The sequence below is a fragment of the Pseudochaenichthys georgianus genome, chromosome 16, assembly GCF_902827115.2.
Source record: "Pseudochaenichthys georgianus chromosome 16, fPseGeo1.2, whole genome shotgun sequence".
Lineage (NCBI taxonomy): Eukaryota > Metazoa > Chordata > Actinopteri > Perciformes > Channichthyidae > Pseudochaenichthys > Pseudochaenichthys georgianus.
This window is the reverse complement of record NC_047518.2, coordinates 42,722,494-42,749,563: the sequence shown is the minus strand read 5'-3', so window position 1 is coordinate 42,749,563 and position 27,070 is coordinate 42,722,494. Positions and strand designations below refer to the sequence as shown.

Sequence of the window (27,070 nt, the reverse complement as noted above, 5' to 3'; positions counted from 1 at the left end):
AATAATTTGTATATCTTCCAAAATGCTCATTCCCTCTTATGTCACAAATGATATCACAATTGCAAAATCAGTCCAAAAATAATTGCGATCTTCAACTTCTTCTACAAACTGTTTTATTTAATAAAAGCCTTTGTTTCTGTGTCTCTTTTTAAATCCAGGTTCAAGTTGACCCAGATCGCGGTGGACACGTCCGCGGGGCCCAATAAGAACCACACGGTGGTGTTTCTGGGCTCAGACAACGGGCACGTGCTGAAGATCCTGGCGAGCACCGAGGGGGCCAACGCCTCCTTCAGCTCCCAGCTGCTGGAGGACATCGACGTGTACAACCCCAGCAAGTCAGTCGGATTTATTTACACGTTGATATGTGTGTTTGTCGGTCCTGTTCGAAGCCCTTCATGCCGTCCCTTATTTTTAGAAGTGTCTTTTATTAGGACCGTGGCTCGTAAATGGTAGGATTGTGATGTTTTTGTACAAATTATTATCTCCCCGAGCGACTTCCTTAGGATACCGCATTTTGAGTACCCTAGGCTTTGGCCCCAAACGGACACATCTGCAGTGAAGGGGCTTGAACGATGCCTTTAACTATTGAATGTCAGGCCAGTAGTTCCATACATTTGCTCAGATGTCCACGAAATGTGGTACGCACAATGCTCTATTCATTGCGGACATATTTCTAATTGTCTTTCAGTAGCCTCACCCCCCCGGAAGTGTGATATATTTCAATTAAGGCCACCAGTACATTAAGATCTATTACTCTGCGAAGTGAGCTATATTTTTTACATACTCTGCCTCTTTTTTAACATTTACGAAGTCCTCCTATAGATTTCATAAAAAGATAATTGGTGCGGCTTCAACTCGTTTCAATATCTGTCCTTCACTTCTAATATTTGTCTCTGTTCCTTTCTCTCGCCTCTGTGTCTCGCCCTGCCCACCCACTCGTTGGTTTGTTGTAACACTTTGCATCACCCTGTTCAGCTGCAGCGGACGATTCTTTGTCCGAGTCTTCTTTTGTTTTCTGTCAGCACAGCTTGAAGAGTCTATCTGCATAGAGTTTTGTTTCACAGTTGGCTTTCTGTAGCATTTTCAAACCATGCCAGTCCCCTGCAGTGCCGATTTAAAGGTCTCTGATCATGCAAAATGCACTTTGATGTCTTTTATACATAAATGTATGTCTCCGATAAGCCAGGGAACTCAGAAAATAAAACCCTCTCTCTTTTCCTCCGTACCCAAATCTCTAAAAACGGGGAACAACGGAGCTGATCCAGATTTGCGTCCGATATGAAGTAACATCTGAAATGTGGACCCACGGCCCAATCAGAAAGCTGCTATCAGAAACAATGCCCGACTGTTTTGGACGTAATATGGTCTGTGTTTACATTAGCATCGCTAACACTCAGAGCTAACCTGTACTGGAGAGCATGTGTGTGAAGAAGCAGGAAGTAAAAAGAAACTCACCTTGTGGTATAACCGGCAAGAGAGAAAGCCTTTGAGCTCCAGACTGTTTCAGAGAGAATCCTTGAAGTGATTTGGAACATGATATGGCATGTGCTCAAAAGGGGGCGGGGCCAGCAGAGAATCAGCCATTCTCTAACGGGGCTAAAACAGAGGGTATTTTGAGCAAAACGCATCATAGACATGTTTTTTATATAGTTGTATATATCTGATATAATAATATATGCCTAAAATTAGCATGATAGGAGATTTTATTTTTAAGAACACGTAACTAAATGTAAGAGATGCCTGATGCCGACCTGATTCTGTGTTCTAGGTGTAACGTGCAGGGGGAGGACCGGAGGGTTCTGGGTCTGGAGCTGGACCGAGACCACCACGCCTTGTTCGTGGCGTTCTCCAGCTGCGTGATCCGCGTGCCACTCAGCCGCTGCTCCGACTACACCACCTGCAAGAAGTGAGTCACCTGCACACACAGTGGGGGGGGGGGGGAGAAACAATTAGCTGATTAATCAGTCAGCTGATTAGCAAATGAACACCTCTGGAAAACAGGGGATTGCCACTTCAGGCTGAACGGGGTCACCTGGGTTTATAATCAACAGGTTTGTGTCTTAATAATGTGTTAAATAATCCTTGGTTTCACTTCCATCCTGGATTATTAGGTACATGAGATGAGTCGTTTTGTTTAGTGTGTTTATGTGGCGATAGTGTGTAGATGAGTGTGGACCCCAGGTGGAATAGCCAATGCTAAAGCTAGTTGTAAGTCACTTTGGATAAAAGCGTCTAACATGTAATAGTGCTAATGTGGATCCTAATAAAGACAGAAACACGGGACTTTGTTGGTGAAGAGGGTAACATACATGCAAGAGTAGAGATTCTAATATACAACGTTTGACATGATTTGCCACATCCCGTTTATTAGCGTATACCGGACTGGAGTGTGTCCTCTAATTAGCATGTACTGAACACATTTTGAATTGAATTGTGTCCCGAAAAATCTAAACCAAATCATGAGATACCGTAATATCCTCACTGCATCGGGGTCTTGGGGTCATGGACTCTCTTAGAGGTCCACAGGCTGGCTGGCTGGCGCACCTTTAGAGATAACGGGAGGAACTGGTGAAGAAGCTTGAAGGAAAACCTCTGTTAAAAGGACAAAAGGAGTTACTTGAGGCAGCTTAGCAAACTAGGGGACCCCGAGCCAATGCCATAAACACACTGCAGGTATTATCCCCACGGAGGTATTATCCCCACGGAGGTATTATCCCCACGGAGGTATTATCCCCACCATGTGGCCTGGGAACGTCTCGGATCCCCCAGGAAGAGCTGGAGGAGGTTTCCGTTATCTTTGGACCCAGATAAGCGTCGGTTCAAAAGGAGTTCAGAACTTGAGTTGGGAGATTTCCTCTACGGATAAAACCAATCATAAGTTGGAGAAATGTATCAGTCGGGGTCCTTTTCGGTGGTACATAAGAGTGCACTTATCTTCATGTAATAACATCGGTCCATTTAAATGGGTAATTTTTTCACCAATAGAGAACAAAGGACCTTTGTAAAATGTTCAGGTGTGAACAAAGGGCGATATCACACGAACAAAACATGTCAAATACTTTATAACGTTTCAAAAGGGGTCTGAATCCTGAGAACCCAGGAGTCCTCGCCGTGTACCAGGAAGAACACTTACACTGCGGGTAACTCAAGAAAAGGACAATCCATTTCCTCTGCACATACCAATTTAAGAAATGTGTCCGCTCCTCATGCTCTTAGAGGCTTTTGGACAAAAGCTGTTCCAAACAGCAGATGGTGTTCTATTATTTACTTTACCTACACTTTACCCTGAAAGCACTCGGAGGTTATGAGTGTGGTTGGCAGGTAAGTGAGAGTAGGATTAAACTGAGCAGCAGGAACATACAGGATGGAAAGAAAAGCTGTTGGTACTGGCAGAGTTTAAGATTTCTTTATAAGCTAATTCTGATCCGATTCCTGCCTGAACTTGACGATTTGAATGCATGTGATCCCATCCATTCATAAGCTGCTATAAGAGTGCTTTTCGTGTGACATGTTAGAGAGGGAGTCATGTCCTATCCTTGGGATTTGCAGTTAGCAGTAACAGACATCCATTATTCATGTATTCAAACGTAGCAGCGAATAATAACAATATTACATTTGAAAGCAGAATAAACACTATTGTGTTATTGCACGTTAACAGAGCGGGTTCCTTGGTCTCAAATGCCAGACGGGGTTTTCCCTCTTAAATCAGGTTACACAGGAAATCATGTGTGCATGCACTTGGTCAGTAATCAGATTACTCCCCTACCCGCCTCTTATTCAGAAACTGTAGTAGTAGTAGTAGTAGAAGTAGTAGTAGTAGTAGTAGTAGTAGTAGTAGTAGTAGTAGTAGTAGTAGTAGTAGTAGTAGTAGTAGTAGTAGTAGTAGTAGTAGTAGTAGTAGTAGTAGTAGTAGTAGTAGTAGTAGTAGTAGTAGTAGTAGTAGTAGTAGTAGTAGTAGTAGTAGTAGTAGTAGTAGTAGTAGTAGTAGTAGTAGTAGTAGTAGTAGTAGTAGTAGTAGTAGTAGTAGTAGTAGTAGTAGTAGTAGTAGTAGTAGAAGTAGTAGTAGTAGTAGTAGAAGTAGTAGTAGTAGTAGTAGTAGTAGTAGTAGTAGTAGTAGTAGTAGTAGTAAGTAGTAGTAGTAGTAGTAGTAGTAGTAGTAGTAGTAGTAGTAGTAGTAGTAGTAGTAGTAGTAGTAGTAGTAGTAGTAGTAGTAGTAGTAGTAGTAGGCACTCTCATCTACCAGTGGTGTCCTCTGTCCTTTAAGAAGGACCTGTTCCCCCTTAGTGATTACATCTGAGAGCTTCAGCTCATCGTTCCAAGCTGTGGGGGCCGCATATCTAACAGCTGTTGTGTTCTCACTGCGGGAACCAGCATCTGAACCAAATCTTAGGAGCGCAGGCCATATAGACTTTCTCTTTGACACATATGTGTGCACATGTAGGAGGGAACCAACCCAAGCGGAGATAAGTAGTAGTAAACTTCTATTATTCTACTGTGGTAATGTCAGTCTGACTTTGGATGAAAGTGTGTGTGTGTGTGTGTGTGTGTGTGTGTATAAGGACACATCACTGCATCCAATAACGTTTTTTTTATGAACATGTCAAAGGTTAGAAACCCGGATACACATGGCAAAGAAATCATTTTTCTCCATGAGAACTTTTTCTTGTTGTATCTGACCCCTGACCCCGGTCTTTGGGAACAGGGTTTCTCTTTTCATCGTCAACTTCACCCCATAAACACAGCGGCCATAGGTCGCTGTGGAGTAAACTCTGTAAATGATACAAAACAGAACCTTTAAAGTGCTGCTGTCAAGGATCTGCCGGTGCTTTTAGCAACACTTTATGAGCAGAACTCTTTGTGTGCAGCCTTTTGTTTTGTCAGCCGTTGTTTTACTTAATGTACTCGCTCCCCAGCTTTGGGATCTATTTTTGGGGCTGTGAGGAATGTTGGCCCCCCTTGTATCCCCCCCTTTTCCCCTCAAACCCTCTCAACCCAGAGGAAGGATTTCTCCGCGGCTTCACCAGGGAATACATTTACCCCCATAGCATGCTAAGCCCTCATTGCAAAGGCCTGGAGAAGCTCTCAACATCGTTTAGTCCTAAATTGGATCCAGCTGATTGGCTGAGAGCCAGCAATGGCGGCTGCTAAGTTTCTTTTCTGAGCAATGGAGAAGAAGGAAAGAAGAATATCAGATAGGGCCAGTCCTACTTAAGCACGGACCAAATACATCCCCAAAATCCTTCCTAGAGACTAGAGCCTCAGCACACCTCATCCTGAGATTAGGGGCCCCTCAGCAGCAGGTGGGGGGTCAGGTTTCAGCTCCATATCCTCCTTTACCCTCCACGTCAGATTTCTCTGTCGTCTGCCTCCATTTTCTCTCGGTTGTTTTTCTCCCTCCCTCACTGTAGCCTGCACCATCACTCGCGGCCCCGCTGCCAATATTAGGTTTCAGCGGCGGAGAGGAACTGTAGGAAACGGGAATTTTAATAATGAAATACAATAAAAGGGCAAAAGAGGCCCCAAACCCTGAGTCTGTAGATCCAGGGATGTTCTACTCCGGTGGATATTTCCTTTTTATATGAACAGTTTTAACAGTGACAGTTCTTGGAAAAAGAACACATTGACTATTCTCTGTTATGCGATATTAATTGATCGTATTAACTTCATCAAGACAATTATATTATTAGTTATTTATCAGCTCCTTTTAAAGAAGGGTTTTCCCTAAGAGGTGTTGATCAAAGATGGACAACGTTTTGACTCTTGGTGATAAAGTCATTCATGGCCTGAGAGACCTCTTAAAGGTGTGTACTGTACCTTTAAGAGGTCTCTCAGGCCATGACTTTATTCTGAGAAACGTTGTTCCAGTCTCATGTTAGCAGCCAGCAGATATGCCAATCGCCTGCTCCTACTTACAGTCTATGTCTGATTGAGTGAATAACATGCTGGTTGTACTTCCATCTGTTTACTTCCTCCATTCAGGGCAGTCTGCATTAACCATTATCAGTAGCCATTAGTCACATTACCAGCAGAATCACAACATCATTTACTTTCCCTCCACTTTGAGAGCCTCACAGAATAGAATTGTTTAATGTCATTATACATGTACAATGAGATAATAAATGCTTCTCCCTTTCAAGGGTGCCATCAAAACTAATACACGCAGCATACATACTTAGGAATAAGGAATAAAGGAATAACGAATAAAGTGCAGTACCGTACTTTTCGGACTATAAGCCGCGACTTTTTTCCCCATTTTCTTTGTACAGCTAACGGCCACTAGGGAACCTCCTAAATCTATGGATTTTACAGGTAAAATTAACCACCTTTAACTCTATGGGCTCTATGACCGGTCCGCACCCGCCACCTTTAAGCGGCGGGCTCCAGCAGGAAAAGCTGGAGGCCGGAAAAGAGTGAGACAGGTAGCGCGCCAAAGTAAAAGTGGAACGGAGAGACAGAACGAGAGAAAGACAGACGGACAATTTAGCTGCTGCGGCTCATATGCAGGTGCGCTTTATAGTCCGAAAAGTACGGTAATTATTTCCAGGAGTATAAAAATAAAATCTGTAATGTAATAAATAATAGTATGTAGTTATAATGATAATAGTAATGATGTATATGTACAGAGTCACATTTATGATGATTAAGAGGTATGATTTCAGGTGTTAAGAGCAATGATGGCTTGTTGATATAAACTCTTCTGCTGTCAGCCCCTCTGCCTCACGTTTAACTCACTGCACCCTGAAATGAGCAGCGTGATCCTATTGGCCCTCGTCCTGCCTCTTATAATTGTGAAATATCACTGGATTTAACTATATTGTTCACCCAGCAGCAGCAGCAGCGCGACATAATGAGCACCAAGTATGCAGCGGCAATAGACTGACAACAAACAGTGACGTTTCCCTGCTGCCAATCTAAAGCCCCTTTAGAGATGGGTATCGCTGAATAACGCCATCAGAGCTGAAAGTAAACAAATACAGAGCGCTGGTGGTCATGTCAAACCTTCACGACAGTCACAGATGTTTTAATGAGGAGTCCTGCGGCCTGTTTTAAATATCTAAAGGTATCTAACGTGAGTGCAGGTGTCACACCATCTTCGCCTTCAGCCTGTAAACATCACAGAGAAATCCCACTTCAGTGTGTCGCTCCTTCAGACTCTTCTTATCGTGTCCACAAGGCAGTCAGTTACAGGGCTTGGTTAGATGTGGTTCAGCCACAGCTGAACACATTGCTGTCCCTTCTCATTAAACTAAAATGGTTTGTTTTGCAGAGGAGAACCCTTCAATGTTCACAGATATGACTGTCAATGCCGGTCTTGAGGGGGTCCCTCGTTTCCGGCATCGTCCTTTGTGTCTATCTCCAGGCATGATGTTTTCTCTTGGTGTTCTGTGGCTTACTTACAGCTTTCAGCGTAGCTTGTAGCGTAGCTTTCAGCGTAGCTTGTAGCGTAGCTTTCAGCGTAGCTTGTAGCGTAGCTTGTAGCGTAGCTTGTAGCTTAGCTTGTAGCGTAGCTTGTAGCGTAGCTTGTAGCATAGCTTGTAGCATAGCTTGTAGCGTTGCTTGTAGCGTTGCTTGTAGCGTTGCTTGTAGCATAGCTTGTAGCGTAGCTTGTAGCGTAGCTTGTAGCGTAGCTTGTGCAGACTAGCTTGCGGCTAGCGTAACTTGTGGCTTGTAGCGTAGCTTGTGGCTGTTTTGTAGCTTGTAACTGTTGCTTGTAGTGGTGATAGGATTAGCAGTATCTAGTCGATCTATTTGATCTTGTCGATCTTGTCGATCTCGTCAATACTCCCAGGGCTGCGACGTGCACACTCCTTTCATGGCCCCTTCAGACTGAAGGGAAATCAACAGAGTCCCCGTCCTACACCTGCAGAATAAATGGATGCATTGGTGTCCTCAAAGTCCTCTGCACACACTATGTTTTTAATTATCCTTTTCAATTAGTGTTCAGAGAAAACCAATAACAAAACACTTCATCTAGAGATGCCATAGAGATATGTAACTAATTAACACAGAGGTTGCAGAAATTAAACGAAACAACGACACGTGGTTCAGAGCACTTGTCAAGAAGACATCAAAGTTAGTAAGTAAACAAGTCTTTTCAGGCATTTCCACAAACAATTCATGCTGGTGTTTTTCGGTAAAGAACAGTAAGGTAAAGGTGTCTGCAGGCCCCGGTTGATTTTCAGATGATAAGTATCCTATTGAAGTCATTATTCACAGTTAAAGCCCTGAACTATTTTCACAAGGTGTCGGTGTCCCTTAACCTGCCCAAATACTATAAATAAAATGAGTTACGTGAATACCTACAAACACGTACTGAAAGCGTTCTGATACGTTATTCTACTCGTACTCCTGAACGAGAGCAGTGACTGGAGTTTCTGTTGGGTTCCCACTCTGAATATTGCTCATTATTTGTTCCACTAACTCCCGTCGCTCAGTATTGACACCTCGCAGCATGCATGAGAAATGGAAATCCAAACACAAACTCTCCTTTGATCAGCAGAAACAACGTTCTGTCTGTCACAGCACCGCAGTGTGCCGGAGCACCTGGAGGTGTTCAAATGTATCTCGCCATCGTGTGTGTGACACTGCATAGCTTCAATACATTATTCATACACTAGCCATAAGGTCGACATGCTTCTCCCTCTCCCCATGCCTTCTCTCCATCACCTCTGTCCTCTGCAGTTACATGACAGGGAGAAAAGGCTCCGCACTGAAGCACTATGGGAAAACAGGCCAGGCGTGTCCCGCTGTGGTTTCAGGGACAGACGGAATCATTTGTTCGCTGTTCTCATATTTGCAGTTTATATACGACATGAGTGTGCGTGCGTCCCTCGTCCCTCTTTTAAACTTCAGGCCTCTCATATTCTGTCATGCTATGATGAACAGATAGGTGCGTTTGTTTCGCCTGCGGCCACGGTTGTGTCGGGCACATCCATTAGCTGCCGAGGGGAGAAGGGATACATCCAGCTACCGAGGCCGCGGATCATCACTTCCAGCTGTCGCTTAGCTCATCCCGGGAATAACACAGACTCACTGGAGGACAGAGGATGGAAGTAGTGGAGTACAAATACTTTGTTACTGTACTTAAGTACATGTTTCTGGTATCAGTACTTTACTCCACTACTTATTTTTCTGACGACTTTTTACTTTGACTTCTTACATGTTGAACACAAATACCTGTACTTTCTACTTCTTACATGTTGAACCCAAATACCTGTACTTTCTACTTCTCACATGTTGAACTCAAATACCTGTACTTTCTACTTCTTACATGTTGAACACAAATACCTGTACTTTCTACTTCTTACATGTTGAACTCAAATACCTGTACTTTCTACTTCTCACATGTTGAACTCAAATACCTGTACTTTCTACTTCTTACATGTTGAACTCAAATACCTGTACTTTCTACTTCTTACATGTTGAACACAAATACCTGTACTTTCTACTTCTCACATGTTGAACTCAAATACCTGTACTTTCTACTTCTTACATGTTGAACCCAAATACCTGTACTTTCTACTTCTTACATGTTGAACTCAAATACCTGTACTTTCTACTTCTTACATGTTGAACTCAAATACCTGTACTTTCTACTTCTTACATGTTGAACTCAAATACCTGTACTTTCTACTTCTTACATGTTGAACTCAAATACCTGTACTTTCTACTTCTTACATGTTGAACTCAAATACCTGTACTTTCTACTTCTTACATGTTGAACTCAAATACCTGTACTTTCTACTTCTTACATGTTGAACTCAAATACCTGTACTTTCTACTTCTTACATGTTGAACTCAAATACCTGTACTTTCTACTTCTTACATGTTGAACTCAAATACCTGTACTTTCTACTTCTTACATGTTGAACTCAAATACCTGTACTTTCTACTTCTTACATGTTGAACTCAAATACCTGTACTTTCTACTTCTTACATGTTGAACTCAAATACCTGTACTTTCTACTTCTTACATGTTGAACTCAAATACCTGTACTTTCTACTTCTCACATGTTGAACTCAAATACCTGTACTTTCTACTTCTTACATGTTGAACTCAAATACCTGTACTTTCTACTTCTTACATGTTGAACTCAAATACCTGTACTTTCTACTTCTTACATGTTGAACTCAAATACCTGTACTTTCTACTTCTTACATGTTGAACACAAATACCTGTACTTTCTACTTCTTACATGTTGAACTCAAATACCTGTACTTTCTACTTCTTACATGTTGAACTCAAATACCTGTACTTTCTACTTCTTACATGTTGAACTCAAATACCTGTACTTTCTACTTCTTACATGTTGAACTCAAATACCTGTACTTTCTACTTCTTACATGTTGAACTCAAATACCTGTACTTTCTACTTCTCACATGTTGAACTCAAATACCTGTACTTTCTACTTCTCACATGTTGAACTCAAATACCTGTACTTTCTACTTCTTACATGTTGAACTCAAATACCTGTACTTTCTACTTCTTACATGTTGAACTCAAATACCTGTACTTTCTACTTCTTACATGTTGAACTCAAATACCTGTACTTTCTACTTCTTACATGTTGAACTCAAATACCTGTACTTTCTACTTCTCACATGTTGAACACAAATACCTGTACTTTCTACTTCTTACATGTTGAACTCAAATACCTGTACTTTCTACTTCTTACATGTTGAACTCAAATACCTGTACTTTCTACTTCTTACATGTTGAACACAAATACCTGTACTTTCTACTTCTTACATGTTGAACTCAAATACCTGTACTTTCTACTTCTTACATGTTGAACTCAAATACCTGTACTTTCTACTTCTTACATGTTGAACTCAAATACCTGTACTTTCTACTTCTTACATGTTGAACTCAAATACCTGTACTTTCTACTTCTTACATGTTGAACCCAAATACCTGTACTTTCTACTTCTTACATGTTGAACTCAAATACCTGTACTTTCTACTTCTTACATGTTGAACTCAAATACCTGTACTTTCTACTTCTTACATGTTGAACACAAATACCTGTACTTTCTACTTCTTACATGTTGAACTCAAATACCTGTACTTTCTACTTCTTACATGTTGAACTCAAATACCTGTACTTTCTACTTCTTACATGTTGAACTCAAATACCTGTACTTTCTACTTCTTACATGTTGAACTCAAATACCTGTACTTTCTACTTCTTACATGTTGAACTCAAATACCTGTACTTTCTACTTCTTACATGTTGAACTCAAATACCTGTACTTTCTACTTCTTACATGTTGAACTCAAATACCTGAACTTTCTACTTCTTACATGTTGAACTCAAATACCTGTACTTTCTACTTCTTACATGTTGAACTCAAATACCTGTACTTTCTACTTCTTACATGTTGAACTCAAATACCTGTACTTTCTACTTCTTACATGTTGAACTCAAATACCTGTACTTTCTACTTCTTACATGTTGAACTCAAATACCTGTACTTTCTACTTCTTACATGTTGAACTCAAATACCTGTACTTTCTACTTCTTACATGTTGAACTCAAATACCTGTACTTTCTACTTCTTACATGTTGAACTCAAATACCTGTACTTTCTACTTCTTACATGTTGAACTCAAATACCTGTACTTTCTACTTCTTACATGTTGAACTCAAATACCTGTACTTTCTACTTCTTACATGTTGAACTCAAATACCTGTACTTTCTACTTCTTACATGTTGAACTCAAATACCTGTACTTTCTACTTCTTACATGTTGAACTCAAATACCTGTACTTTCTACTTCTTACATGTTGAACTCAAATACCTGTACTTTCTACTTCTCACATGTTGAACTCAAATACCTGTACTTTCTACTTCTCACATGTTGAACTCAAATACCTGTACTTTCTACTTCTCACATGTTGAACTCAAATACCTGTACTTTCTACTTCTTACATGTTGAACTCAAATACCTGTACTTTCTACTTCTTACATGTTGAACTCAAATACCTGTACTTTCTACTTCTCACATGTTGAACACAAATACCTGTACTTTCTACTTCTTACATGTTGAACTCAAATACCTGTACTTTCTACTTCTCACATGTTGAACTCAAATACCTGTACTTTCTACTTCTTACATGTTGAACTCAAATACCTGTACTTTCTACTTCTCACATGTTGAACTCAAATACCTGTACTTTCTACTTCTTACATGTTGAACACAAATACCTGTACTTTCTACTTCTTACATGTTGAACACAAATACCTGTACTTTCTACTTCTTACATGTTGAACTCAAATACCTGTACTTTCTACTTCTTACATGTTGAACCCAAATACCTGTACTTTCTACTTCTCACATGTTGAACCCAAATACCTGTACTTTCTACTTCTTACATGTTGAACTCAAATACCTGTACTTTCTACTTCTTACATGTTGAACCCAAATACCTGTACTTTCTACTTCTTACATGTTGAACTCAAATACCTGTGCTCTCTACTTCTTACATGTTGAACTCAAATACCTGTACTTTCTACTTCTCACATGTTGAACCCAAATACCTGTACTTTCTACTTCTTACATGTTGAACCCAAATACCTGTACTTTCTACTTCTTACATGTTGAACTCAAATACCTGTGCTCTCTACTTCTTACATGTTGAACTCAAATACCTGTACTTTCTACTTCTCACATGTTGAACTCAAATACCTGTACTTTCTACTTCTTACATGTTGAACCCAAATACCTGTACTTTCTACTTCTCTCATTTCCCAAACAGCTGGTTCCTTTAGTCTGAATGTGTGTTGGTGCGTGATCATTATTCTTTAGAGTCACTGCGTGCCTATTGGTTGGAACACGATCCGTGTATCCATCACTTCCTGGTCTTCTCTAAAGAAGAGGGACCAATGGAAACGTCGTCATGTTGCCGTTGGTCACCATGGAAACATTCATTAGCTAACAATGACATTATTGTTCTATTAATATAAAGGGAGGTCAGGTACTCTTTAAAGCAGCTGCTAGTTATGGGTACTTTTTACTGAAGTACACTTCAAAGCCTCTTTACTTTTTCTTGAGTAAAGAAGTTTAGTCAGTACTTCTACTTTCACCAGAGTATTTTTAAACACGAGTATCTGAACTTCCACTTGAGTAAAGGATGTGTGTACTGTTGCCATCTCTGCTGGAGAAGGTCTCAACAAAAAGCTAGACTAATAAATGAAGTAAATAGGTGGTTAAATACTGACGAAGTTGTCTTTTGTCGTTCACAAATTGTACTTTATTCCGATACAAAACAAGGTATTTGCGTTCAGTAGGAAAACAAAGGTCCTCAGTATAAAGAAAACTAATCTCTTTTGTCATCGTCTGCATGTGTTCTGAAGAAGACCGCATGATCGGGAGATGTTCGTCGATGTTTAAAACTGAATGTTAAAAAACAAGATGCAGCTGTACCGTGTTTAGATCAGCACACTCTGTAAACAAATCCATTCATTAGCTCAAGAACAAAACGACTGGAGTTGCACGAAGTGTCACGGCGAGGATGGAGAGATGTATGCTGCTGTAATAACGCTTTTGTTTTGACACCCAGAGATGCTGACTGATCACTATTTACATCACGCCTAATGAGAATGAAACTGCAGCCATTGTATCTCCGATTTAATGAGTGGGGGTGTTTCTGTGACTTCTGTCTCTGCCACATGTTAGAAGAAACCACACACACACACACACACACACACACACTCTAATCTCCACAATTACCTCCATCACTGACTGTGTATCTGTCTCTCGTGCAGAAGCTGTCTGTCTTCGCGGGACCCTTACTGCGTTTGGCTCAAGTCAGGAAGCTGTGCCACCGTCTCACCTGGCTTCAAGTAAGTCTCTCTCTCACACACACACTCACACACACACACACACACACACACACACACACACACACACACACACACACAGAATGAGTCACTAATGGCACAATTTGTACTTATTATAGGGTGCAGTGTGGGTGCATTCTGGGAAAGCTGCAGTGCTGTCTGCATCTTAAGTGCTTGCTCAAATAATGGATTGTCCATTTTAAGGATGATTTAAAGTTAGGAGAAAGTTACAAAAATAATTGCAGTTCATCTCGATTACAGACATTGCGATACAGTTACTTCAAAGCGTCACACAGAGCTGTGCCGGTGCCGGCGGCTTGGAGCTGAACTGCACTTTATTTCAGGTGTTCTTTTCATGTGTGCACACGTTGCGCCGGGGACGTTTCTCCTGCTCCTCTTTCAAGGGGAGAGAGCTCCGTGTCTCGGGGAGAAGAACTCTGCAACACAAGAATATGTGGAATGTTTTTAGGGTTCGGCGAAGTCAGAAAGTGTGTCTGACAGATACAGTCCCAGTTTGCTCCGTCTGTCAACACAAAGTCCCACGAAACTTTATTTTGCGGAGTGTTTCGATGTATGAAGTATGAATGAAATAATGCTCCATACATGCAGAATATTCCCACTGTTGGAAGGGAGCACCCCTGGGACCCCCTGCAGGTAGTTCCAAAGGACAGTGGAGAAAGCATACAGTGAGATATGCACGGGATACCATCTTTGCACTGGCGAATACTAGGTGGAGATGTTATGTGCTGTGGCAGCTAGCTTTGTATCACGTAAGATCACGTGCTTTTACTTCGCTCGCTGGGCTGTGGTCTGAAGTGCACGAGCTTCAGACCTTCAGGAACAGCTCAGCGGTCCTCTTCAGCCTGATGAGACTCAGATTGCCCCCCTAACAGAAGCTTAATGGGTCTCCGTCACAGACCTCCGCGGGACTGAAGGGAGCACACTTGCTTTCTAATCAAACACTCCAGCGGGAGGCCTGGACTTTCATTCTTTTCCGGACAAAAGTCAGACTAATTAGCGAGTGCAGCCACTGCGGTGTTCGGCTCTGAAGTCACGCGGGCGCTATATAAAGACGTGATTAGTTCTCTCTCTCACGGCGGACACATTTGTAACTTAGTCGATAACGTGCGGCCGAGCAGCCGCACAAGCAATCATTTTCATATCTCCTCGATTGAGTTGTTCAGCGACGTGCACATCACCCGGACCAGCATGCACCTCTGCGGCGATGGACTCGTGATAATCAATACTTCATCTGAAATCGGAGAAGTGAGCAACGACAACATGCTGAATACCAGACCAGCAGTTTTAACTAGAACACTCTGCTGTTCCCTCTTGAGACCAGAACTATGTATCCAATCATGTTTGTCCACAAGTGCCCCGCGTGTATTACGCATATTAGAATAAACCCCTCCATGTTATTGGTTTTCAGAGTTCATGCGCCACAGGATGTCAGAGTGAGGGCTTGAGAAAACTGGAGCAGGAGGAGAAATTGGAAAAATAAAAGACCAATTGAAATCAAAAAGGTGTTCCTGTTGGCAGAAGAACATCTACTTGTTTGGTTGAAAGCTAATTTCACAATTTAAACACACTTGTGCTGACGAGCCAAAGACGTCCCACCCTCTACACCCCCCCGTTCCCGGACGGTTGAACTACGTCTTGTATCACAACCGCAGCTGAACGAGGCTCTGAAAGCTGGAGAGTAAATACAGCAGCAAGCTTCGGTTCAAACTCCCCTCCCTCCAGAAGGTCCAGGAACTGTCGTAACGTGTCGTAACCATGGTTTCGAATCAGCAACACAACAAATACTAACTACCATAAAAATACAAAAATCTTAAGTGGCGTTTATTTATTTTTTTAACATCTTTGCGTTTTTAAATGCTGATAATTATGAGGTGCTTGAATGTTGGAGCAGTCCCTCTTTACAATCAAACGCACACAGTTAACGGGACGAGGGTATATGTTATCCTATGTTAAAGAAAATACAATTGAACTTGGAAGTTGTTTTCTGTGTATAAATATTGCTTAGTTTACTAGTAAATGTTTGCATAGATCTTCTTGTACACGGCGTGTTTCATGACGGACACTAACAGCATTGCTTCTGGTCAGGTAGTTAGTCAGGGCCGATGCAGGCTCACTGTTAAAGGGTTAATCACTCCCACTCCTCACTTTCGGTTTAAAACACTTGACGCGTGGGACCCTTCAGGCAAGGGCGCACAATGAGTGAAAGTGGGTAGGGGTTGGTTTGGGATTGGGCCTACATATCATAACAATAAGCATCATAATCAGAAACAGGTTTATTACCAGGTGGGTTGACACGTACGAGGAGTTTGACGTGGTGTCGTGGTCATGGATGTATAGTAAGAACTGGACACGGCGGGGGAGGCGGGGGAGAGCCGCTCATTGGCACATGAGGACAAAATGGCCCAACTTTTGAGAAAGCAAAACGTCACAGATTACCCAGCATGCCTGGCTGTCAGAGCAGAAGAACCCGTATGTGCGCTCACAGAGCATGCGCCCCTTAAGCCCCGCCCCCCAAGCGCCCACTCTCGGCTCACTACAATGAATGGAGACAGAAAATAAATCTAGATTTGGCTTTTAGTGCATTTTACAACTTTAAGGACCTAATGATTATAATTGAATTGAGGTATTTAAAACAAGGGACAGTGTACATTGATCAACATATTAAAAACATGTAAAAGTAGTCGAATTAGCCAAAAGGCTAGTTTTCATCGATAGTCCCTTTGCCAGATGGTGAGAGACATCCTAAAAGCAATAATACCACAACATTGTTACTGAATACAGATAAGAGCAAGTCATGATAATACATAAATAAAAGATTTACAATACACACTCATACACACACCTCCACACACACATCAGTGCTGACACTGTTGATTATCAACGAGCCACTTTGTAACACTGTGCTTGAATGTGTAGTAGGATGAGGACTCTCTCATTGGTTGAGGTATTGAATTCCATTGATGGGATGCGTGGAATGAAAAGACAGCCTGGCTGAAGCTTCCTAAATGGGATGGTGCGGTCTCCCCCAGCCGCACCTCGAGTAGCCCTGGTTGAGGTGGACCAGCCAGAGGGGGAGGAGCCAACCCACGAGTGGTCTTATAAACGAAGCAAATGTTTATACTTTTTAACAATGTGACAATGATGATACCGGAATGGCTTTGTGTCTCGTGTTCTGAGTGCTTGTTGATACAGTGAGCATTAGACCAGCTGATCAGACAGTAGTAGATGTGGGAGAGGACCCTTGAGTGAAAGTAAAGCTTAGCTGCTGCAGATGATAGCAAGTTTCTAATGTATCTGTAATTTCACAGATTGAACTTTACTTTATTGCAGACCTTTTTGATATGGGTTTTGACATTGAGGTTTGTGTCACGATGTACTCCTAAGTACTCCGAGACAACCTGAAGTCTCCTCCCAGAAAAGAAAACATCTTGTTCTGTTGTCATGCTGTGGCCCTTGGAGAAGAACATACACACTGTCTGAGAGACATTTGGTTGCAAACAATTATTGTTAAGCCAGGATGTAGTATTCTCCAACACATCAGCCTCTTCTGCGGTATCCTCAGTAAGGGCTGTAAAATAGTTCACACTGGGTCGTTTATTTTGTTTTAAAAAAAGTATCCGCTGATTGACAGACGTCTCTTTCCCAATGTTAGTCGATGGGAACAAGGCATTCTGGGCCGGGTGACGTCACGGACCGATACGGAAATTGCAGTACCGCCGTTTGGACACAACGGATATGTTCATCAGGCCGGCGCACTGCCTGGGGGCTTGCTGTGGTGCATACATAAAAGTAAAACAAACATTTAAAAACACAGATAGAAAACCTTTTTAAACCGACCCACCTCACCATTCGTCTTTTTAAAATTAAAGTGTTGAGTTGGTTTTTAAGGCTAAGTTAAATGTAGCCCGGGCAGAGAGTGTTTGTTCATCACACATCCAGCCTCTTGGCCACCTTCGCCTTAGTGACGGTGTTTCCATGCTGCAGTCGAGCCGCTAATTAGCTGCCGTGTCCGGCCTGCAATCTGACACTATCGCTGCTGTGTTAGTGCACTACCTCCCTCGGCAAGCCCAGGAGCAGAGCGAGACGTGGGCGTGATGTAGATAAGGACATTATGGAAGAAGTTAATTTGGGTTACAGGTCAAACTCCGAGCTGCTGGAGTCGGACCACGATGGAACAAAGCCAACACTTACATATAACAAAGAAAGGAAGGTCGTGCACAAAGCGAATGAAATCATTGAATTTCAACTGCTATTTAGCTTTTTGGGGGTTTCCCTTTCTGCGTGTTCTCTAGGTTTTAGTGCATGGCAATGGTCTCCCACACACTGCCCCCCCCCCCCCCCCCCCCCTCACCCCACTGCCTGAAACGCCTCCATTGGACTGCTTACTTACAGAACATAGCGACACCAATACGTAACACTCGCGCTTCTATTGGCTAGCGCTCCAACATGTTGTACCTGATAAGGGGCGGGACATCTCAAAGCGGTTGACCAATCACAGCAGACCAGCGAACCAATCAGAGCAGACTGGGCTCTGGTTTCAAAGCATAATATGTCGTCTTTAATGTGAGAGCAACAGGCCAGTCGTCCTCTTCTGCTCTCTTTTCGTTTTCTTTTTCTACATCAGCTTCCCTCTCTCTCTCTCTCTCTGTCTCTCTCTCTTTCTCTCTCTCTCTCTCTCTCTTAGCCTGTCATCAAATACAAAGTGTGTTGTTGTTGGACGGACAGATGGATGCAGTGCAGGCTGTCTATCTATAGGTTCCTGTGGAGGACTTTGCTTGTCGCTGTGTGGTTGATGTGAAACCTGTGTCGGGTGTTTTCCCTCTTACCTCCATGTGCGCTGGTTGTAAACTTTGTTTGTGTGGAGTTTTCTGTAGACTGACATACCGCTACACTCACTTTCCCCCTCCATCTCACACACACACACACACACACACACACACACACACACACACACACACACACACACACACACACCCAGCACCACTTCCACTGTTGACTGGCTTCCAATAGATTATTTTGACAGCAGAAAATGTGCAGAGCAGGAATTATTGCATATCCTCTGCATGGCCTCCCGGACGCATTACTCTGCCTGCCCTCTCACGGACAGAGGCTAATCGGATTGCATGTGGGTTGTTGATGCGTGTTTCTGTCCGTGTCTTTCAGAGCGGCATGTTGTAGGTAATCTTACTTAAATCAAACACCCTGACGTTTTGGGGATTTTGATTTCAAAGCTGCTCGACTCTTTGCCAGGCACAGATACTTTACAGAGCCCTGTCGAACCAGCTGTTCCAATCAGCTTAGCTTAGCTAGGTTAGCTTAGCATAAAGACTGGAAGCATCTGGGTATCTAGCAAACTCACGTTGACAAAAATGAAGTCCCAGGCAAAGAAATGATCATGTAGCAACCACTGTAAAACCTACAGTGGCAAGGCAAGCTTATCTATAAATCACAATCAGCACAAGGCAATTACAAGAACTGAAATGTGCATCAAGATAATAGTGAAGCAGAAGCAAAGTATACTATGACATTTACATACATTTAAAAACGGTAAAATACAAATAAAAGTTGCACGTTTTACTCTTCGGTTGTTGTATAGTATATAAGATGTTATTAATTGAGCTTTAGGGGTGCTTGTTACAGATGTATTTATTTATTTAGAGCTACGTTAGCTGCTTCCAGCATTTATGCTAAGCTAATCTTACTTCACATTACATTACATGTCACTTGTTGGATGCTTTTAATACTGAGGACAATCCCCACAGGAGCACTTTGGAGTGAAGTGTCTCAGGGACACAACGACATGCTGACTGCAGTGGGGTTTGAACCCCTGACACCAACACACTGCGCCACACGCCTCCTTAAGGCTCATATAACCTGTAAAATACACGTTGTATTTTACTTTCCATCCAACTATCAGCATAGATGGATAAATAGGCAGCATGGACAATATAGTTGCTCAGAAACTCGTGTAACCCTGAACTGTGTCTCTGTATATTAGATGCAGTGAAAGTGTTCAGCGTGAACTCGCATCACACCCAGCGTATGCAGAGGTGACCCAGAGAAAGGGACGCATGGAGACGCGTTGAAAGTCCTCAAACCTTCAGTGCCAGTTCAGAATGTCCCGGACAGTCACTTTCCTGAAGGAGCTGCATAGGTTTCAGGAGGTCTTTGGAAAGTATCTATGGACATGTTGATCTTTCTTTCCACACTATCTCCTTGCTGTGGTGCTGAGGAATGTATTAACCTTTGGTTGACCATGTTCAAGCCTACACGCGGGAGGCTTCTTACATGTTGGCAGGATGTTTGTTTAACCTCTTGACATGATGCTTCTTCATTTACTCCGTTGAAGCAACATTCACATCATTTGGGAAATAGGCTTATTAGCGTGTTGGAGGAGGAAGAAGGAGGAGGAGGAAGAAGGAGGAGGAGGAGGAGGAGAAGTTTGATACAAGTATTCAGTCCAATGAGGAAAAGGTTTACATGCCAGCACTTTGAAATGTTAATTATTCAAAGTGAATATCTAACTAAACCCAAGGAGAAAAACAAAAAGGCGGTTTTGTGCATGTGTTTCTTGTCCTCGCACTGATCTCTCTTTTACTTTGAAGAACTTTTTTTGTGTCTGGAATATATTGAACAAAGAGGTAATTTAATGAGTTCAAAACACGCAGGGTATCTAGCAGTGGGATGCTTCAGGTCTTAAAATAGTTTTATGGGTGTGAGCTTTTGTGTTGGCCTCCTGGTGCACACGGAGATTATCATTAACTGCTTTTCAGGGTGCAATTAGATTTGAACAGAAAGTATGTTTTGGTTTATTAAAAATACATCTGTAAACGGCAGGGAGGAATTGGCACGCGAGAAGAAAAAGTAGTTTCTCCTTTTGTTGTGACTTTGAGGAGGAAGTTGAGGATTTGAATTAAGCTATAGGGTGTAATTAAGATTAGGGTTAGCTCTGTGGTTTGAGGTTTAGCCTGGAGGGTCCTCCCAAGTACAGTGAGATGTTTCTGTGACGGAGAGAGAGGAAGTGCCGATGTGGCTTCACGCTGCTCCGAGCTTTGATTTATTAGTCGGTGTTTAGCTGGAAACCAATGGACCTGAACGCGGGAGAGATCGGACGAAATATCCCGTCCAGACTCGACTGTAAGCCCCCTGCCAGACGGAGAGAGAGAGAGAGACGCATAACGGAACAAAAGAAACAAGAGGAGAAGGATTTGAGTCTGTGAGCAAACCTGAACAGAGAAGGAAGCTAAGACACGCATATCAGAAGAGAGGGTTTCGAGGAGGCAGGAGTCAAGGAACGACAGAGTTTTATTAGTCCAGAGTGCAGGACATCTGTTTCTCATTTAGCTTGTTTTCTACTCTTCGCTCGGGCCGTCTGTGAGGCCTTAAAGCAACAGCGTCAGAACACGGATATCTTTCTATATGTTATAGAGCGAGAGGAGAAATGAAGGTGATGGGACGGAGAAGGATGATCACAATCAGGCAGCAGAAAGTATCAAGCATCTCAGAAGTCCTCCTCCTCCTCCTCTCTCCCATCTCTCGTTCTGTCCTCCGGCGCTATGTCTGAGCTGGCATACATTTGAATGACTGATGTCTGACTGGAGAGAGGATCCGCAGCCCCTCTCTCTTTGCCTCGCCAGACGGCTCAACGTCTCACCGTCTCCGGGTGTCTTTAGTCTACGCGTCATCCATAATGCATTTGACATAATCACTGATGACAAAGCCAAAAGAGAAGACGGCCGAGGACGGAGGATGAATAAGGATCATGGAGCGGGATCAGCTGTGTGGGGCAGGTGACGCAGCTCAGAGGATATGACGGGCAATATCCTTGATTTTTGTGTTTGCCAACAAAAAGCAAATCCAGCAATCTTAGTCGTTCCCTTTTTAAAACGTCCCTCTCGGTTTGTTCCTGAAGACCTTGAAGACATATCTCGTTTTTTTAAAGAGTGATAGTACGTTTGATGGAAGCCGTTATCAGCCATGATCTCACTTATTTTAAAGTACGTAGGATATATATTATTGAGGTTTAGATTCAAGTTAGTCAAAGCACCGGGTGTTCCTGTTCACACCGCAGCGGAGCAGCCTCTTAGCTCCGGAATCCGGTTCGTTTCAAGCACCAACATTTTTCCGGCTAGAGCAAAAGCACCGCATACGTCACGCTTACGTCGAGGCGGGGGCAGGATCAACTCCTGAACAACGACAAGAAGCCGGCGTTTTATCCAGTTTGTACACAACGATGGAGAAACTTAATGAGCAGCAGTGGTCCACTGAAGACACCAGCTACCTACTGGGAATCTGGTCTTCCGAAGAGGTACAGAGGAAGCTGGAGCACAATCGGCCATTGTTGTTGTTGTTGTTGTTGTTGTTGTCGCTGTGAGGGGTTTACGCGCGGTTTGGCTTTATGAAGCAGGCGCGCAAACGGTTACGTCATGACGCAAACGATGACGCAGCACCAGTCGGACTCTGGGCGGTGTGAAAAGAGCCGGAGCTAAACCGAAGAACCGGTTCTGAACCTGAAAAGCTCTAGCACGGAGCTTGAACCGGAGTTGGTGTGAATGAGGTATCGGAGATGTCCCGAGAAACTTCCCTGGAGGCAACACAGGGATTTGAGTCTTTGCAGAGCACTTACATAACGTCTATAACACACGACAGGAAAGGAAAACCCCCAAACAGCATAAAAGGGCCTCTTACCCTTCAGTGAAACCACAACACTCGACATTATGCGAACCTCAAGAGGTCGCGGACACGATGATAACACACTTTAAGACGGGCCCTGTGATCAGTTGTTGCAGAGAGATCTGCATGCGAGTAACTCTCAGGGTTCGTACGGTCATTGAAAACCTGGAAAAGTCATGGAAATGTAACTAAAGTTGCGTCAAATTTACATTTTATCTAATCGCCGAAATAATCTGCGGTCGCGAGCTATTATGTGCCATCATGAGGCGCATGGTGTTATTTTTTAATATATGAAGCGCGAGCTGTGTGCTCGAGTCTTCCTGCCTGTCGGCTGAACTCTGCTGCTCCGGGATGAAGGTCAGCTACATTATCTACGGTGCGTTCGTTAACTGTGCGGAGTCACTGTGGCACAGACTCCTCCGCTGGTGAACAGCTGGTAGAACGGGCCGTTCAGGTGTTCAGAGCAGAGCGGCAGAGCGGGATGTGAACTGAAACGTTTTTCTGTCGCAATATTATTTAAGGAATCGTTGAGCTAGCTAGCATACATTGTCACTATCTGCTAACGTTAGCTTTAGCCTTCGTTTTCTAATCGTTTTTTTCATAGGCTATAAACAGAGGTGGTATAAGTATAGATATTGTGCTAGAATAAAAGTAGAAGTACTCAGGTCTTGTTCTTGAGTAAAAGTAGAAGTAAGTACTCAGATCTAGTACTTGATTAAAAGTAGAAGTACTCAGATCTTGTACTTGAGTAAAAGTAGAAGTACTCAGATCTTGTAGTCAAAGTAGAAGTACTCAGATCTTGTACTTGAGTAAAAGTAGAATTACTCGGGTCTTGTACTTGAGTAAAAGTAGAAGTACTCAGATCTTGTACTTAATTAAAAGTAGAAGTACTCAGATATTGTAGTCAAAGTAGAAGTACTCAGATCTTGTACTTGAGTAAAAGTAGAAGTACTCAGGTCTTGTACTTGAGTAAAAGTAGAAGTACCAGAGTGTAGGTATACTCTGTTACAGTAAAGGTCCTGCATTCAAAATGTTCCTCAAGTGAAAGTAGAAAAGTATTCTCATCAAAATATAGTGAAAGACAGTGAAAGTAGTCGTTGTGCAGATTGGTCCATTTCAGAATAATATATATGATGTGTTTTATAATGATTGATCATGAAAGTGTTCTCAAAGCTGGTGAAGGTGCAGCTAGTCTGAAGTACTTTGTAGACTGCAGGGTAGCTGATGAAGGTGCAGCTAGTCTGAAGTACTTTGTAGACTGCAGGGTAGCTGGTGAAGGTGCAGCTAGTCTGAAGTACTTTGTAGACTGCAGGGTAGCTGGTGGATTTACTCCAGGTGGAACTAAAGTCTGATTCAACACTTGATTATATTTCACATCATTCATCCACATCTGTGAAGTAACTGAAGCTATTAAATACATGCAGTGGAGGAGAAGTACACCATGTACCTCTGAACTGTAGAGGAGTAGAAGTACACAGTAGCAAAACATTGAAATATGTATCTCAAAATTGTACCCACGTATAGTACTTGTTGAGTTTATGAACTTAGTTACTTTACACCAGTGGCTATAAAGATAGAAAGACTAAGCCTTGCACAGAGGCATGAAAATACATTTTCAAAATGCTCAACAGTGCTGCCAAAATGATAAACTGACTGCTACACAATTAAAAGAAATGCTTTTATATATGTCTATTACAGGGGTCTCCAACCTTTCTCCAACTGAGAGCTACTTTGAAAAAATGAAAGTGGCCAAGAGCTACTTGCATCGCATCGCTTACATTTATTCACATAGCACTCATCAGTTGAATTAAGCTACTTTTGTGTGAAATTGCAATACCTAAAGCTTATCTAAAATCTTAACTTCACATCAAGGTGCAAGAAAACAACAATTTCTAACATATTAATATGGACAACATAGTAAGTACTTCACTGAAGATTCACATACATGTCCAAGAGCAGATTACAATGTTTTCACTTCTTATTATGGCCCACATAGTAAATACATCGCCTTAATCACCACCTTGCAAGCATCTTATGGCACGTGTAAAATAAGTGCATTCACTCTTTTTTACAGTCAGTGAGATGAATGGCGCTGCTGGAGTCCACCATAGAGCTGTATGCTGGAGTGTACCCACTTAGGTTCGCTCTAATAGAGTCATTTGAATGTTCATCAGTCGGTCTTGTTCAGTATTTAGATTTCATTCATGCCAGAAAAAGCTGCTTCACAAAGGGATGTATACAGAACCAAATAAAGCAGACATGTTCAGTGCTGCTTGGTGAATGTTCTTATAGTTTTCTGGGTCTACAAGGCTCCAGACATGTTGTGAGTTTTGCTGAGACTTCAGCTGAACATGATTTTGGAGATGTATAACCTCCATCTCCACAGGATTGACACTGAACAGTGCAGCCATCTTTTCTTCTTCTTCGTGTTGACATGAAATTATAAACCATAATTAATCAACTGTATAGCTCTAGCCTCCCTATATCTGTGTGTGACATTTTTCCATCCTCAAAAACAAAAAACTAATACTTCTGCAGTCTAGCTGCAGCTTCTAGCAACGGCCTTCTGTTAAAGAAAGGACACTGAATGTCCTGAATGTGGCATCAGCATCACACACATGACTTGAGTCTGAACACAGCAGACAAGGAGTATTTACAACAGCATTATAAAAACAAAAATAGTGCATGTGGGTGCACACTCACATTCTCTGTCTCACTGTTACATGAATCCCATGAATGTATGAGATTAAGTTAGCTTCATTATATCTCAGTGATTAAGTGAATACTAAAGTTTCTATCGGGTCACTGTCAGCCTGTCACTCATTATTTTCAGGAGGGGGCGGGGCTTGGAGCAGCAGAGAGGAGACGGTGATCGCGGAAGCTTTCCTCCTGCCTTCACAAATTGTACACGCGTATTTATCAACCGAAAATAGCAAGAGGACATTCATACTCTGCAATCCAAGACTTGATTAAATCCACCAAAAACCTGACATTACGATAACGAGTGTTTTTCAAAAACACAAATCCCTCCCTGTGTGTCTCTGAGCCGCAGCGACGCGGCCTGATTCATTCAGTCATTATGCTGCTGGAGAAAGCAGACAGCTCCTGTGTGGTGTCGCTGTGCTGCTGTCACGTCTGCTCCTTGATCTCTGCGTCACCGACCAATTTTATATTCGTGTGACAGAAACAATTCTAAAATAAAAAAACTTTATTGTCCGGCCGCGGCCGAAAAATCAAGAAGCAACGTTACTACGCTATAATCGATAATCGAGCTGGGAGCTACTGAAAAGCTGCCCGCGAGCTACCGGTAGCTCGCGATCGACGTGTTGGAGACCCCTGATCTATTAGATGTGACTCTTTGGCGTTTCTGTTATTATTAACCTGCTGCTTTAGTTGTTCCGACTGCTAAAATCCTGTTATTCCTAATTTTAAAGCCGATATTCCGTGGGGTCGGGGGCTCGGATCCTTGTCACCTTTTTCATACCTGATAAGTTTGCATCCCTGACTAGATGCTTTAGCGTGTAGAAGCTAGTAAGCCCACTATTTGACTTGTTTTAGATAGGCACAACATGTTTCATATGCAAACCTTATTTTCCTGTTCCATGTTAAAATAAACCATTTTCAGTCGTAATTTTCTTTTGGTCATGGAAAATGAGGTAAAGGTCATTGAGAAGTCATGGAAAAGTCATTGAAAATCATTGGTGAAAAAGTGTATGAACCCTGAACTCTGAACTGACACCCACTGAATGGGACTATGAATGAGCGCTCACTCACAGCGCAGTGGGGTACTTTCCCCTCTTGTCTGTTGGGCGTATGTTCTCGATTCCACACGTCTTGCAAAGCTCTTTATATCTCGTCCTGCTTTAATAAGGTGATCATTATCCAGAGGCAAACCGTCAGGGCCTCAAGGTAATCAGAGAATGCCCTGGAACACTCAGATAAAACAAACAAAAAATCGATTTAATTATATAGATAAAATGAATAAATGAGAATTGTGTGTTGTTGATCTGTAATATTAGTGTTACGTTGATTTGTTTGTCCTCCTCGGACCATGCTACGCATTTCAGTGGTTTGTGTTAGAAAAGAAAGCAACCAATCAGATCGTGTTCTGGGTCTCTGGGTAGAACATCCTTCAACCAGGTATTCCACATCCTTGATCGAATGCCCTGGCCGTTGCACTGAATGAGAGCGTACCTTTGGACTGACAGTTTGATCAACCAATCAGATATTGATTTGTAGCCAATGGGCGTGTTCTTTCAGAGTTCCCCTCGGTCCCAGGGTGTTCTAGAAGGCCCGCTAGTTAACTGGCTCGAGACAGAGGATCTAGATGAATGCGACGAAGCAATTCATGCCGATTTATAGTTTTTAACGTTGAAATGACAAGTGCAACAGGTGTGTGTGGGGTCCAGTTGTGATAGACACGGTTCGTCATTATCATGTTCATGAGGAAACTAGATTTTATTCAGCAAATCAGCCAAAAAAAATTATTCTAACCACTTTCATGTTTTTAGATTGAAATGAATACAAATG

At 42.4% G+C, this 27,070-nt stretch overlaps 1 protein-coding gene across 1 annotated transcript in view; it reads left to right on the top strand.

Annotated features, from left to right (window-relative positions):
• sema6cb (semaphorin 6Cb) overlaps positions 1-27,070 on the top strand; it is a 206,640-nt gene that overhangs the window by 148,449 nt on the left and 31,121 nt on the right. Inside the window, 3 exon segments of the mRNA XM_034102346.2 lie at positions 159-335; positions 1,769-1,906; positions 13,772-13,849. Coding sequence (XP_033958237.2) covers positions 159-335; positions 1,769-1,906; positions 13,772-13,849 — 393 coding nt within the window.